At 50.8% G+C, this 13,496-nt stretch overlaps 1 protein-coding gene across 1 annotated transcript in view; it reads right to left on the reverse strand.

The window, feature by feature from the left end:
- LOC116795099 (mesothelin-like) overlaps positions 1–13,496 on the reverse strand; it is a 37,508-nt gene that overhangs the window by 11,530 nt on the left and 12,482 nt on the right. Inside the window, exons 3-14 of the mRNA XM_032704445.1 lie at positions 7,728–7,933; positions 6,769–6,965; positions 6,478–6,676; positions 6,102–6,187; positions 4,662–4,702; positions 4,236–4,257; positions 4,098–4,125; positions 3,145–3,229; positions 1,766–1,927; positions 1,367–1,569; positions 1,077–1,168; positions 306–436 (exon numbers count right to left, since the gene is read on the reverse strand). Of these exons, the coding sequence (XP_032560336.1) occupies positions 306–436; positions 1,077–1,168; positions 1,367–1,569; positions 1,766–1,927; positions 3,145–3,229; positions 4,098–4,125; positions 4,236–4,257; positions 4,662–4,702; positions 6,102–6,144 (807 nt within the window). The 5' untranslated portion in view covers positions 6,145–6,187; positions 6,478–6,676; positions 6,769–6,965; positions 7,728–7,933. The remainder of the gene's footprint in view (positions 1–305; positions 437–1,076; positions 1,169–1,366; positions 1,570–1,765; positions 1,928–3,144; positions 3,230–4,097; positions 4,126–4,235; positions 4,258–4,661; positions 4,703–6,101; positions 6,188–6,477; positions 6,677–6,768; positions 6,966–7,727; positions 7,934–13,496) is intronic.

Here is a 13,496-nt window from a genome sequence, read left to right on the forward strand (position 1 = left end):
CTCATCACAAGAGATCACCGTGGGGGGGAACATAACTGAAGTGACTGTTCAGCACAAATAAATAAGAGAAATATTCCTGCCAGCAGCATTTCCAGGAATTCCAAGGCCAGGTTGGACAGGGCCAGGAGCAACCTGGGCTAGTGAAAGGTGTCCCTGCCCATGGCAGGGGATGGAATGGGAGGAGCTCTAAGATCCTTCCAACCCAAACCATTCTGGGATTCTAATTTTGCCCAGGGCAGGATTATGACCCTCCCAGGCATGTTTTGCCCACTGGAGGTTCCTCAGCACCAGGAGGCTGCACTTACAGTCGGTTCATCAGCAAAAAGCTGCAGATCCTCAGCTGTGGCATCCTCCATAAAGGATCCAAGGTAGTTTTTAAACCAAGCAGTGGAATTCAGACCTGGAATGGCTTCACTGTAGCATTTCTGGTTGGATTCTGCAGTCAGACAGGCAGAAAAACAGACACCAAGTCAGGAAATGGGTGGATTTGGGAGATTCTGAGCGTGGAACAGCCTTCAGTCCATCAGAGGACTCAGCAGAGCTCCCTTAGTGCCTCCGGTCACACATTCCACTCAAATCCTCATGTTCAGATTCCAAGTGCCCATGGGACAGGACAGGTGCCTCATTCTTTCACAGCCCTCCACACATTTCAGCACCTGCCTCTTTCTTCCTCCCCACAAATCTGCCAGAAGGTTTTTGCAGGACATTAAATTTGGACATGTTAAGCTACTGCCTGGGCCAGGGGTGTCCTCCCTGGGTCCCTTCCTGAGCTCAGTTCTTCAGCTCTCAGAACCAAACCCTGCCCTGTTCTGTCCCAGCAAAAGCAGGAAATGCCATTCATGAGGGACACAAGTCAGACTGTGCTGATTTATAAAAGTCCTGGATTAATAAAGCCTTCAGGCAGGGAAATGATTCCTGGAAGCACTTATCACTGTCACAGTCCCAGCCTGTTTCTCTTGGATTTCCACAAAAAGCCCTGGGAAGCCTCAACCCTGTAACAGAACTCAGCCCATGGCAGAGGCCACACTGGGGGCTTAAAGTATCTCTGGTTTCTTAGAGAAAATGAAGTCATTTACCATTCTGGGTGAGATAATATTTGATCCCACTGTAGAGATTCCTCTGCTCTTCCTCTGGAAGCTCAGGGTATAGTCCATCCAGGGCAGCCACTCTAGAGATGGACAAGGAAGGCAGACATCTCAGACACTGATGCAGTCAGGGTTGGGTTCTCACAGGAAGGCTGTTACTGAGAACTGATTTTATCAATCAAAAAGGTTTATCAGAGCTCCCAATGTGGTTTCCCCTCCCAAGAGCCCCGGTGCTGTGACACTGCCCTGGTCACGGGGCCATCAGGGACATGAGCACTTACAGCAGCTGAAAGGTCTCACAGGACACATTTTTGCCATGGAGGCAACCAAAGACCTTGGGCTCCTCCAGGAAGGGCTGAAGTCCCCCATGGACCCACTGAGACAGAACAGGAGGGCTCTCAATGTCTGGCACTTGCAGCATCTTCTCCCACAGCCCATTGATGAAGATCAGGCTCCACTCCAGAGACAGAGGCACGTGGGAAAACTGAGAGCAAGAGGAGAGGAGAAACACAGGAATTCCAGTGAATAATCAAACATCAGCATAAATCCACGTGAATCTGAACGTTATGAACAGAATCTGTTGGTTGAAATGATGTTCTTTTTAAGATACGGTAAAAACTAAGGTAATTTTAACCAAATCCTTCCAGTGGTGAGCAAAGAGTTGGCTCTGTGGTACCCACCCGTTGGCTGAACGTGGTCAGGGAGGCCAAAAGCTTCTCAGCACCATATTTGGAAAAGAACAGAACAGAGTATTCTGGATCCACAGCAGTGGCAGGTTTGGAGGCAAGGCAAGAATATAAGGATATGAGGAAATCATCCTGGAGGTCCTGGAGCCAAGTTCTCTGAAAGAGAAAAGGGAAATGCAAATAAATGTGATAAAAGGTGGGTCATGTTTAGAGGTGCTGTTGTCTGGAATGGCCTTCAGGTGGCTCATGTGTGCATTTGGGAAGAAATCCTTCCCTGAGAGGGTGGTGAGGCCCTGGCACAGGTTGCCCAGAGAAGCTGTGGCTGCCCCATCCCTGCAAGTGTCCAAGGCCAGGTTGGACGGGGCTTGGAGCAACCTGGGCTAGTGGAAGGTGTCCCTGCCCATGGCAGGGGGTGGAACTGGATGGGCTTTAAGGTGCCTTCCAACCCAAACCCATTCCAGAACTCCACGACTCAGCACTGTGAGATGATCAAATCTGTGGGCAGAGGAGTCAGAAGAAAGTCCAACCCACACTGACTTGGAACAAGTCTAAGCTCACCCAGTTCCAAATGCTGGATCCTTCTGGTACCTACTCTGTGCTTCCCCCAGGCAGCTTTATTCAAATGGTTTCCCATTAGAAAAAAAAAAAAAAAGCCCAAATATTGCCATTTGATCGAAGTGTAAACATCCATAGGGAAATTTCTCCTTCCCAAACATTCTTCAATAAAAAAAGTCAAACAAATAGAGGGAAAAGAACAAACCTAAACCCCCACCAAAATATTTGGAGAAATGTCATCTCTTTAATAGAAATATTTACAGACAAATACAAATCATTGTCAATTCAATTGCAATTTCTGGCAGCACAGAAACTGAGAGATGATGACAAAAGCAGGAAAGAAAGTAAACCTGGAATGTTCCAGATTATATTTTCCACGCTTTTAATTGTGCTTTTCCCACTTTCAGTCGTGCTTTTCCCACCCTTTGTTGGGGTTTACCCCAATGGACCAGGGTGACTGTCACACAGAGATCTGTTTCAGTGCTGTGATGCCAGTTTTTAAGAGCCAGTTTCTTTTGGAAAACTTCTTTGTCCCACTTTCTCATCTGAGAGGTTTGGAAAAGAGAATCCCCACTTCCACAGCCAGCCCAGAGAGGGCTCCAGGGTGGTTGAGCCCCACGTGGGAGGTGACACAGCCACAGCTCAGTGCTCTGGGTGCTCCCTGTGTGTTTGATCCCAGCCTTTCTCTTCATCCTGGGAGGAAAACCTGGGCAAGGCTTTGGCTGCTCCACTCACAGCCAAGCCTGGGACTGTTCTAAGGGACAGAATTCCCAAGGCAAACAACCCCAGCAGCACGGGCAGCAGGGCACTGCCATTACCTGGGCACAGGCGTATTGAGCAAACGAGAGGCTGCACGGGGAGCTTTGGCCACGGGCTGCTTCCAGAAACTTCTCCTGGCTGGCACTGGGGGGAAACAAAGACATCACTGGGCCAGCTGTGCCAGGAGCCAGGGCAGGACTGAATGGGGAGATGGGGCAGAATTTTCTTGGAGCTGGGGCAGAACTGGATTGGGGCAGGACTGGAGGGGAGCTGGGGCAGGGCTGGATGGGGAGATGGGTAAGGACTGGATGGGGGCAGGACTGGAGGGGAACTGGGAGCAGAACCAGCAGGGCACTGGCACCCCATCAGCCCTAGAGCTGCAAACACAGCACAGGGCAACCCTGCCAAGCCCAGAGAGTCAGTGAAAGGCACCCGAACCCCTCTGAGCACCAGGGTTTGCTCCCTGCCTGTCCCCCCTCAGCAAGGACAGCCATTCCCTGTCCCCCTCAGCAGGGACACCCCTTCCCTGTCCCCATCCCGGAGCAGGAGCAGTGTCAGGCAGCCCCACCAATCACCCCTGGCAGCAAACACAGCAGAACAAACTGACAGAGAATGAGAATGAGCTGCTGCCACCATCTGGGAGCAGGGACAGGGTACAGATGAATTGTTGACCCTCAGGTGTAAGTCAAGTTCAATCTAAGCCTGAAGCAGAGCTGTTTGAGCCTTAAGCCCCACCAGGAGCCAAGATAAGCTCAGCACCAATGCCAAGGTTCTTGGCTCACACTCCAGGGACTTGCCCTGCCTTTCTTTGTCCTGTACAGACACAAAACCCCAGGAAGGTATTTTCCCTTCACTGTTTAAACAAGTGCAACTACAGCCCTCCCTGCCCACCCTGGGACTGTGGGGGGAGAAAGGTCCTACCCCTGGTTTCAGAGGGATCCTGCTTCCCCAGGAAACCAGGATCACTCCCAAGGGAAATGCTGCCAAGACAGTTTGCTGGTGGGTAACATACCTTTCCACTGAGGCACACAGGGCAGACTCTGATCCCCAAAAAAGAGAGAAAAACAAAGACAAAGGAATTGTGAGAGGAATACGAACACAGAACCGTGTGGGAATGTTCCTTCTGGAGGTCACTTGGGAAGAAACTCACCGTTGACAGTGGAGCTGGAGCACTGCACAGGGAGAGAGGGAGAGAAGAGGGGGTGTTACCATGGAATTGTGATGTTATCATGGAATTGTGATCATTGCACAGACAAACGGGTGAGTTGCAACCATCTGGACTGGGGTGTGCCCTGAAAATGCCCATATCTAGAGTGTTCCTGTTTTGCCATCTGCAAAATTCCCATGTTTTACTGGCTCTGTGCCTCCAACAGCTGGAAAGTCCCAGGTTTGGGGGCACTCCCACCCCTCAGGTGCAAGGCCCAATGGATGGACTGTCTGATGATTTGAGCAGGGTGGTTCCAGTGGAAGGTGTCCCTGCCCATGGCAGGGGGTGGCACTGGATGAGCTTTAAGGTCCCTCCAACCCCAACCATTCTGGGACTCTATGATATTTTAAACACACAAATCTACATTACCAGGTATGTCCCAGCAGAAGCTCCAGCAGTTCCCTGCCACCCTGGAAGGCAATGTGCAGTGATTTTAGAGCAAATCCAGGATAAGGCTCATTCCCACAGCCCAGCCCCTGTCTGAGTCAACCAACCCTGATCATCCCTCAGCTCCCTGCAGTATTTTATTTCTCACTTTTGACCCAGTATTTCATATATTTTCATTCCTGCTGTCACCTCTGAGGGGTGAACAGACACAAGATCCTCCTCTACTCACCCAGGCCAGTCTGGCTGTGTCTTAGATGACATGAGGGATGTCTTGCATCTCTATCCCCAAAGAGGAAAAGGCAGGGAAAGGGGCAAAACCAACCCTCTGGGGACAGTCCTTCTCTCCAGGACTTCCTTGCCTTGCATCCCCTGTGCACCACAGCAGGGATCAGCCCAGGGATCCACTGGCCCTGATTCCATTCTTCCCTGGCCCTGATTCCATTCTTCCCTGGCCCTGATTCCATTCTTCCCTGGCCCTGATTCCATTCTTCCCTGCCAGTGGACAAAGTTGGGCTGTTTCCACCTGACAATCCCTTCCTGCTTCCCCCAGGATGGGGCCTTGGGAATATCCATCCTTTTGGCCCCCACTTGGAAAGCTTTTATGAATATATGTAATTATGAAAATCATCCCCGAGAGAGCATCAGAAACACCCACACAGGAGGAGGAAAAGGAGGAAGGGCAATATCACAGAGGAGCCACTATCCCAATCAATATCCCAAAAATCCTCACGTATGGCAATAAATCCTTCATCTCACAACATCCCAACCAAGGCCACGGGCTCATCTTGTGTCATGAACCCCCTGAGATCCAAATCCCCCCCTGTGGCAGCAATGCCCTTCCCAACTCTGCCTTCACTCCTGGGCTTGCCAGGGCACAGGAACCCAGGCTGTGGCAATTCCATGGAACTTGTAACACACAATGGAATGCCGTAATTCCCAGAGAAGCTGTGGCTGCCCCATCCCTGGAAGTGTCCAAGGCCAGGTTGGAGCAACCTGGGACAGTGGAAGGTGTCCCTGCCCATGGCAGGGGGTAGAACTGGGTGATCTTTAAGGTCCCTTCCCACCCAAACCACTCCAGGATTCTCTGATTGTATTAACAGTTAATCAGGTTCAGCTCTGATTATTCCTTAGTGCATTCCCAGAGACACTTGGATACTCCAACAACAGGAGCAGGGAGCAGACAGCTCTGAAATCACAGGAGGAGAATCAATTCCAATTGTGCCTTTCCACACTGTTTATTACCAAGCCTAAAATATTTCACTTCCCTGATCCAATAGCAAACAAGAATAACTAAAAGCTGAGGGTTTGGAGCAGCCACCAAAGGAATGTTCAATGGTCTGTCAGCACAATTCTCCCTTTTGAGGATTATCTCTGATATGGAAAATCCTCCTGGAACACCCACCACTCCATGGTCCTACTCACCAAGCAGAAGGAGAAATCCCAGCCCTGAGAGTAAAGGAGGCATTTCTGGAAAGGTCTTCAGAACACCCACAAGTGTGAGGAATCACCTTATTTCAGCCAAAAAAAAAAAAAAAAAAAAAATCAAATTAATTGCAAAACCAAACTCAGAGGAGGGAAGTTAAAAGGTGATGTCTCACATGGAAATTTAGACACACCAACACCCTCCACAAAACTCCAAATCAGACCCAGAGCACACAAAAAACTACTGGGGGTCTGCTCTGCCTGGGAAAGCCAGTGGAGAGTTTGGAGTTAGTTAATCCAGGTCATTGTTATCTGTGTCCTGAACCGGGTTCCCTGTGGCAGAGGGGGAGAGGTGGCCCAGCCCCTGGACACTCACCTGGGATCTCCCGGAGTGCAGGGCATGGTCATAGCGGGCTCCTTTTCACTGAGCAAACTGGGGCGTGTCCCCGGCTCCTCAGACCTACATCTCCCACTGCAGGATGGATTTGGAGCCCTGGACACACCTCTCAGCTCCTGAGAACACAAATGTTTCGTAGCACAAGTCACTGGGTGCTGTTTGTTAATGCCTGTCATTCCTGGGAAACAGGAGGAAGCGGAGGCAGGATGAGAGCCCTGAAGAGGTGAATTTCCCCCCCCTGCCCTGCATGGGACATGAACAAAACTGAACCTGTGCTCCCAGGACAGAGCTCCTCCAGGACCACCTTCCTCCAGTTACTGAGGGAATCTTTGCAATCAGGAAATTTTGCTTTGGTGGAGCTTGAAATGGTTGAAACCTCTGGAAAATTTCTGCTTCTTCCAGTTGTCCTGAAGAGAAACACGTGGAAGTTGCTCTGCTGGCCAGTCAGGGCATGGAATGGGATGAAGCTGTGTCAGGGAGGTTGAGGAGGATCTCAGAGAAAGGTTCTTCCCCCAGAGGGTGGTTGGCACTGACCAGGCTCCACAGGGCAGTGGGCACAGCCCCAAGGCTGCCAGAGCTCCAGGAGGGTTTGGACAACACTCTCAGGGACAGGGTGGGATTGTTGGGGTGTCCCAGGAGGGCCAGGAGTTGGATGGATGATCCTTGTGGGTCCCTTCCAGCTCAGGATATTCTGTGATCCTGAGATTTCAGACCCTAGGGCTGCTGGACTGGGGGAACTGCCCCAGGCTGAGCCGGGTCAGTCCCTCAGACACAGAGCTCCCCACTCAGGGAGAGCAGCTGGAGGGGCTGAACCCAAAATCCAACAGGGCAAGGATGGGACTGGCACAGGCAAACCCAGGGCACAACCAGCTGCCCTAATTCTTTGAAGAACCTTTCCTTGCTGAGGGGCTTGGGGGGCCCGTGGCACACGCTGGGCTCGTGCCAAGGTGCCCACAACCTGCACCCAAGTGGCCCGTGGGCTCCAGCACCCACTGCAGCAGCTCATGAACTCACACCAAGGAGCCCCCTGAGCAGGAATGTTGTTATCCAATGGCTCCAGAATCACAGTCCAGAGATCCATGTCTCCCTATCACCAGAATCCACCTTTCCCTCCTCAAACTTTCATTTCCTTGCTGCAAATCCCGGGATGGAACTTCAGGGCTTTTCCAGCTCCTGCAGGCTGCTCTGTTTTAAAAACTAAATAATGTTGGTGCTATTAAAGAGCTCACCTTTAGTTTGAAGGCGTCTTTATATAGGAGCTGAGGAATGACTTTGCCCTGTTCCTTCATCCAAATCCCACCTGGTGATGTTCCCCAGGATCTCCCAGGCCTGTGGAGCAGCAGTCAGAGGGATCTCCTGGTTTTGAGTGATCCTGTGATCTCCTCAAGCTCTCAGCCCATCAACACTTCAGCAAAACAGACTTGGCAAACACAGTCTGCATGAATAAAATGAGAGCTGCTGCAGAGTCTAACAAGGGATGGATATTAAATTAGACTCCCCCCACTTCAGGTTTCTTTTTGCTGACCTTTGGATCTGATCCCCCAGGTTACTAAGAAACCCAGAGTAACTTTGAATCTCTCCGGACACAGTGGGGTAATTTTACACCTCAGATTTGAAAAAGTTTGTGTTTGGTCACTTTATTGATGGTTTGCAGGAGCAGTCCTGTGCCAGGCTCAGACATGCCCCATCATGCCCACCTACAGCTCATGTTTGTGCCAGTGTTGACTCACCATCCCCACCCACCCAAACCTGGCTCCCTCCACACTCCCAGTCCTCCCACCCCACTTCACGTGTCCATCAGCTATTTTGGAACTGGTGCAACAGCAAGCCACGAATGCAGTCTGTGTGACTCACAGCATGTGAAAGTGCTTTCACCAGCACAAACCATCTTGGGATTGGACCAACTCACAGACTCTGAGTTCAAAGCAAGGAGCCTCTTCTCCAGGATTCCCAAAGCAGGTGTCCTGGAGCTGGAGAGGGGATCTTTCCATCAGCTTTCGAACACCAAAGCCCTCAGTGTCCTGCACCTTTGGGATCAGGGTTGGAAGAGAGTTGTCCATGACAGAGGGTCAGGTGGGAAAGTTGCTGTGGAGCTGCTGGACAAAGTGTGGGTCCATGGAAGAGTCAACCAGGAGAGCAGCAAAGGGCTCTGCCACCTGGTTGTTCCAAGCTCCATCCAACCTGGCCTTGGACACTTCCAGGGATGGGGCAGCCACAGCTTCTCTGGGTAACCTGTGCCAGGGCCTCACCACCCTCACAGGGAAGGATTCCTTCCGAAAATCTAATCTGAATTTCCCCTCTTTCAATTTGTACCCATTCCCCCTCATCCTGTCACCACAGTTCCTGACAAAGAGTCCCTTTCCAGCTTCCCTGTAGGACCCTTCAGGTCCTGGATCTGGGGCTTCTCAGCTGCAGGAAAACGGGAACAGAGAGCAGGAATGTTGGTAAAACCTGCTCTCAGTGGGAGACAACTGGAGATCTGCTCTTGTCCAGGCAGAACAGAGCTGGGAGAGGTGTCCAAGGCTGCCCAGCCCACACCCTGCTCCGTGGCTGTGCCCAGGCTGCCCTTAATAGGTCTGTGAGGGAGATTTTGGAGCTCACCTGTAACAAGTCACCTTCAGCTCAATATAATTACACAGGAGACCTCTCTCTGCCTCCCCTTCCTCTACAACTTCCTTGTTCCCTGAACTGAAGCCCACCTCTGCCCCAGGATCACCAACACACCCCCCAAGGTGGGGTGGGAAGGGGGGCCACGGAACCTGCAGTGGGTGGGACAGCCCTGGGACGTGGCTTGTCCCGTGGCAAAGTGAGTCAGAGCCTTCCCACCCAGCCTGGCCGAGCAGGAGCAGCCCCAAGTGTGTCTCAAGTGTCCTCCAGTCACACCACACTGCACAATAGCTGTTCCTGCTGTGCTGAGCCAGGTGTGACCAGAGGAAATCAATCCTCCTCAGTCCCATCTCCAGCAGGCAGGGCACACACCCTGCTGGCCCCAGCTGAGCTCTGCCCTGTGGCATTCATCCTGCACAAAGGGGCTTTGTGCTCTCCCAGCAAAGCCAGGTCTCCCCTGAACTCAGGAGAGCAGCTTCATGTCCTGCAAGGCTCAGGCTTTTCGTTAAACCAGCCAGACCACAGCCAGTTCCTCTGGGACCTTGCAGGGCCCAGACACCTCACCAGTGCTCTCCTCTCACTGCCCCCAAACATGACCCAGAATCTGGAGAGGTTTAAAACCAGCAATAACAGAGCACAAAGTAAAGAATAAAAGTTAAAAGGGGCAGATAAAAGATTAAAACATTACAAGTGCTGCGGAAATTATACCAAGTCATACTGAAGGCTCAAAGCAAACAAAGAAAATCCAACTGTCCTGGTGGAACACAGAGGCAAAGGAGGCTCCTGGAAGCACAAACTTTCTTTCAAAAACTTGAAATTATTTTTCTCTTTCTTCATTAGTTGTTTCTTGAAGAAGGAATCTGTGAGGACCCTGCTGGGACAACATGGCCCAGGTGTAAAAAGAGGATTTAGAGACATTCAGGGGTAAAAGGGAAACTGAATTAATTCTTTGTATCACGTCCATCCCATTAAATCCCTTCACAACATGAGCACATCCCACAATGGATGTCCCACGTAGACACAACAAAATGCCCAAAGTAAAACAGCCTTGGAGAGTCCAGGAGAAGCACAATATAACCCAGCTGCACTGTCCAACTCCTTGGACCAGGGGACACAACAGCAGCCTGGAGAAGGTTCTCCAAAGCAGGCTGGATGGAGAACCAGAAGGAGAAAGAGCCATGAAGGTCAAGTCCCAGCCTGGAGCAAAGCTCCTTTCTTTGGTGAGCAGGAGCAGGTTTGCTGCCCAGTCAGGTGAGCTGGGTGGGGTCCAGAGCTGACAGAAGGGATAAAGGGACACCAGTGATGCAAAACCTGTGGTTTAAGGTATAAGCAGCTCCAAGCCCACAACAATGAGCTTTTTATGATAGGTCAGCACTTGCACTCAGCTCTTCCTGTCCCACTGCCACAGATCTCAGGTGTGATGGGACTCAGCACACAAAGGAAGAGCCCCAGTAACTGAGAGTCTATGTGAAACTTCTCTCCTTATCTCTCCAAACAAGGGAACTCTGCTAAAGACTGCCCACATGAGAAGAGATTTGAGTGGCAGGGACCCACCCAGCACTGCCCTGTGGTCACAGCAGAGCAGATCCTGCTGCTCTGCACCAAACCCTCTGTCACCAACTGCAGAAGCCCAGAGGAGAAAGTCAGGAGAGCTCTCCAGGTTCTCATCACCGGCTTAAGGGTGGATCAGTCCAACAACCACTTTGCCTGGGGCAACATCCTGTGCTGGCAGCCTGAAAGGTTCTGTTTGAAAGCAGAAGATGCATTCTTGGGAAGCCTCATCCTGCGGGTAAACCCCACCACTGGGGTTGAACATCCTGCTGTGGGCAGCGCTGGGAAGAGGAGCCTCGTCAGGAATGGGGAACTGGGGTGTTTGGGCCAGTTCCAAACCCACCCATCCTTATCTTGGCATAGATCTGTGAAAATATGTGTCAGTGCCCAGGTGCCAGCAGCTCTGTGACTGTGCTGTTTGGTAAATGTGACTGCCTGGTAAATGTCACCAGGAGAGTTTGATAAACAAGGCAATATTTGGTTCAATAAGCAGCTTGTCGCACCCTGTTTGCCCAAGGGTTCAGGTACGAGCAGGGAATATGGGAAAAGAAACATTATTGGCTTCAGATTGCTCCTGAGCCCACACCTCCAAATGCCAGAGGGGTCAGCAGAGGCTGACACTGAGGGTTTGTGTTTTACAGCTCATGCAAGACCGTCTGGCCCAGGGAACGAGGGACAGAACAAGAGGGAACAGCCTCAAGTTGCGCCAGGGGAGGTTTAGGGTGGATGTTAATAAAAATTTCATCCCAGAAAATGTTGTCCAGCCCTGGCACAGCTGCCCAGGGTAGAGGTGGAGTCACAGTCCTGGAGGGATCTAAAAGCCATGTGGATGTGGCACTTGGGGACAGGGGTTAGTGGTGGCCTGGGCAGTGCTGGGGGATGGTTGGACTCTCAAAGGTCTTTTTGAACCTTAATGATTCCATGATTCCATCCTCACATGCTGGTGTTAACAAGGGTAGTTCTAAGTTGCAGAGGAGGAGAGAGGAAAGCCAAGGGTGTCAGAGACCTTCCTGCCACCAAACTCTCACTCACCTCAGTACTAAAACCCAGTCCTGGTTTATCCCTGTTGGAGTAACCCCAGAGCAAACCCCGCTCTGGCCACACAACACTCCCCAGCTGTTCCTGCCCCTGCTAAAGGAAGTGTTCCAGGGACAACAGAGACAGGACAAAAAGGCCAAATAGCATCAAATATCAGTTTATAGCTGGAAGTAAAACCCAACCACCATGTTGCACCTTCCTGGAAGTTTACACAAGGGATTTTGGTTGGTTACTGCCTCTCCCTGTCCTCTGCAACCTCCTCTGTGACCTTTGCATTGCACAAAGTCAAAAAACACCGACATGTAACACCTAAATCATGTCCTGAACTAGAAATGCAAACAAGCTAAAAAAGGAAAGGTGATTCTCTGACGTCTGATGTTCCTCCCTCACCAGGGTTTGGTGACCAAGCAGCTGCTCCAGAGGGCAGGAGGGTGACCAGCAATGCCCAGCCTGACCCATTTGGCCACTCAGCAGGGCAGGAATGAGGCCCCTTGGACACACTCCAGCCACACCAGCAGCCAGGAGGAGCAACAGGGCCAGTTTGGAGGTCACCCACATTACTGGGAGGCCAGTTTTCATCAGGAGGAGGCTCAGAGCTGCCAAATGCTCCTGGAAAACCAGCCTAACCTCGAAAGGCTGCTCAAGAAGAACCTCATTATCACATCAGGGGGACCCCTCAACCATCAGCTCTGGCTGCACCACAGGTTTGATCCCACAGGATTAAAAATCCAGGAATGGGGCTACTGATGTGGGCTGCTGTGCCATGTTCTCGTGTTGGAAATTATATAAATTTCCTAATTAATTGTTTTAATTAGCCAGTGTAATTTCCCACTGGAGCAAGGTTTTTCATGAACCCAGTTCAGCAAAATCACTGAAACTTGAAGTTTTTGCTAAACCAGCCTTGATGTGCTTTCAGCGAGCAAAGCCTGGGGGAGAGAAATATTGCTGAGAACTGGGTACCAGGAATGCAGGGTTTATAGCCCACAAGGACACGTGGCAGAAACCAGAGATAAAAAAGAAACTAACCCACACAACTCAGCATTTGCACTGCAATTCTGTCTATCTGAGGAAAAAAAAAGATAACAAAACCACTGAAAATGGGGGATAATTAGCACGAGAAGGGAGAAAGCAATAACCAATAGAAGATAGAATAGTAATTAATGAAGAGAATTTTGTAATTTATAGCCAGTGAACATAAATTAATCAGTGAAAAGTTTAGAAAGTGGGTATTGCATGTTTGGGGGAGAGACCCCAGGTGCACCTGGCACTGTGAGTAAAGTAATCCCTGCTTTCTAATGCTAAAAAAGCAGTGATGGAGCGTTTGACTTATCCTGATGTTTCCAGCAGCACTTGGCTCCTCCCAAAGCACACACTCACCTTCCAGAGGGCCAGGCAGGAAAGGGGAAGTGTTGTGGGCACCCAGAAATGCTCCAGCTCCTCCTGGCTCCGTTGGGACGATCAGTAGCACCTGGGCAGCTCTGCCACACACTGAAGCACCCAAAACACAGCGAGAGGTAACAGGATTCCTCATTCCCAAGAAGTTCTGGCTCATGGAGCTTCAGGAAAATGATGCCCTGTGAGTCAGACCCTGCTGAGGGACTCTATGTGTTCTCGAGTGCTTCTCGCTGCGAGGCTGACACCTGGTGATGGGACAGAGCCGTTTAACCCATACAGAAATATAGAAACATATAGATACATAAATATATAAATATAGAGATACACGTGTATGTGCAGAGTCACTGGTAACAGGACATGCACAGCCCTAGGAAAGAAGGAGGGGAGAAGACAGAGCTCAGTTATGG

This window comes from Chiroxiphia lanceolata, chromosome 16 (genome assembly GCF_009829145.1).
Source record: "Chiroxiphia lanceolata isolate bChiLan1 chromosome 16, bChiLan1.pri, whole genome shotgun sequence".
In the NCBI taxonomy this organism is placed as follows: domain Eukaryota; kingdom Metazoa; phylum Chordata; class Aves; order Passeriformes; family Pipridae; genus Chiroxiphia; species Chiroxiphia lanceolata.